The sequence below is a fragment of the Aptenodytes forsteri genome, unplaced genomic scaffold, assembly GCF_000699145.1.
Source record: "Aptenodytes forsteri isolate BGI_AS27 unplaced genomic scaffold, ASM69914v1 Scaffold475, whole genome shotgun sequence".
In the NCBI taxonomy this organism is placed as follows: Eukaryota; Metazoa; Chordata; class Aves; order Sphenisciformes; family Spheniscidae; genus Aptenodytes; species Aptenodytes forsteri.
The window spans coordinates 38319-40316 of NW_008794113.1; the positions used below are offsets into that span (position 1 = coordinate 38319).

Below are 1998 nucleotides of genomic sequence, written 5' to 3' on the forward strand. Positions count from 1 at the left end.
TCAGCCTGCAGAGGGGCTGCCGGGGTGGGGACAGGGAGCTGAGGGCACGAGGTGCCTCCAGGGGAAGGTCCCCGCGCCGTGAACGTGGTGGCTGGGCAACGCTCGGGGCTCGGCACGCAGACAGTGGGGCTGGCCCTGCCGGAGCCCACCGGGGCCGGCAGGAGCCGCGTCGTCATGCTGCAGGGAGCCCCCGCCCCACCTGCCCCAGGAGACGCCCTTCTCCTCCTGCCAGCCGCGCGGCAGCACCCGCCCGGCGTGGGAGCTGTGCTGGATGCGGTAGCTGCGCGGGTGGCCCCAGCGGTTGTGCCGGTTCGGGTTGTAGAAGAGCAGGTAGCGGGGCAGCGCCTTGCCGAAGGGGAAGGCAGCCTGGCGCTCACTGCGGCGGGGCTGCCGGTGCAGCCAGGGCTGCACCACGCGGGCGCCCGGGCTCCAGGGGTTGGAGATGTTCTCGAAGCGCACGTCCACCGTCTCGAAGCTGTTGCCGGTGCCTGCAAACAGAGAGGCTGTGAGCAGCAGCGGGGCCTGGGGTGCACCCGCATCCCACAGAGGGGTGCCCACCCGGCAGCCCCTTGCCCGGGGCACGGGGCTGGGACCCCACAGAGATGCCACCCTGGCGGGGGGGTCATTTTCAGAGGGTCCGGGCGGTGCCCGGATGGCAACGCTTCCCTGGGGACGAGGCTCCCGAGCCCCCGGCGTGGGGGCCGGTCCCACCTCCCCACACCATCCCCAGAGCCGGGGGGGCCGGCCGAGGGAGCAGGGGAGGCCCCAGCGCGGTGGGGGGCTGCACCTGCGATGTCCAGGTCCACCTTGTAGTGCACCAGGTGGGTGTGGAGGTTGCCCGGGAGGTGGCTGGGGACACGGCTGCCGTAGCGCTGGCCCTGCGGCGTGTAGAAGGTGGCGTGGATGAAGCCGGTGGCATGGACCTTGGCCTCCATCACACCGTTGGGGTAGAGGAGGAAGTCCCAGATGTAGTCGTAGTTGTAGACGGTGGAGGTGGTGCGCAGGACCAGCGCCTGCCCCTCCAGGCCGGCGTAGAAGTGGAAACCCCCTTGGAAGTCGCTGTCGAAGTGGCGGCGGAGCGGGACACCGGTGGGCAGCTCGAAGACACAGATGGCGCTGGAGAAGCGCACCGGCCCGTCGGCATCGTAGAGGGGGGTGGCGGCTGCGCCTCGGGGCAGTCGATGCCGCGGGCCAGCTCGTAGGTGACGGAGCCCATGCCCCAGCCGGCGTCCATGTACTTGGTCTGCATGGCGGCCGGCGTGTGGCCCCCGTAGAAGGCGATGGCCTCCTGCACGCTCACCTCGTAGGCCAGGCGCTCCCCGTTGAAGCGCAGGTCGAAGAGCTGGAGGCCGGCGGAGGAGCGCAGGCGGAAGGCCAGGCTCCAGCCCCCATACTCCAGTTGGTTGCCCCGCAGCCGGTACCGCCGGCCCTGGGGCTCACACACTTTAGCCCCGTGCACCTCGGTGGGGGTGCCGGTGGCGAAGTGCCCGCGGGGCTCGTCCCTCGCCTCTGCCAGCTCCTGCGGGCTGGAGAAGTAGTGCCCGTTGGCCCGTTGCTGCTGCACCGCCCAGCGCCGTGGGTCGGGGTCTCGGCCAGCTCCTGCGGGCTGGAGAAGTAGTGCCCGTTGTACCAGAGCTGCTGCACCGCCCAGCGCCGTGGGTCGGGGTCCCGGTGGTCCACCAGCACCTCCAGCCCCACCGGGTGCAGGAAGAAGCCCTCCACGAAGCGCTGCAGCACCAGCCAGCTGCGGCGCTCGCCCGGCGCCAGCCCCCGCGGCGCGATGTCCGTGAAGGTCAGGCAGCGCTGGGAGCAGTTGTGGTACCAGAAGCCGGTGGAGTTGCGCAGCAGCTGGTAGAGCGGCTCCATCGCCTCCGCCAGCGTGCGGTGCAGCAGCTCGTACTCCAGCTGGGTCATGGGCCGGGCAGCGAAGGGGATGGCGCGGCCCCCCTTGAAGCGCAGCGGCCGGTAGGAGCTGGGCCGGGGCAGGGGCCCCACGGG

At 71.7% G+C, this 1998-nt stretch overlaps 1 protein-coding gene across 1 annotated transcript; it reads right to left on the minus strand.

Moving 5' to 3' along the window:
* On the minus strand, window positions 1-1998 carry LOC103896035 (amiloride-sensitive amine oxidase [copper-containing]; the record flags this gene model as incomplete). Its single annotated transcript, XM_019471124.1, is given in 4 exon segments — window positions 1-488; window positions 788-1162; window positions 1165-1526; window positions 1565-1998. Coding segments are annotated over 4 exon segments (1659 nt in total), but the record flags the coding sequence as incomplete, so codon positions are not given.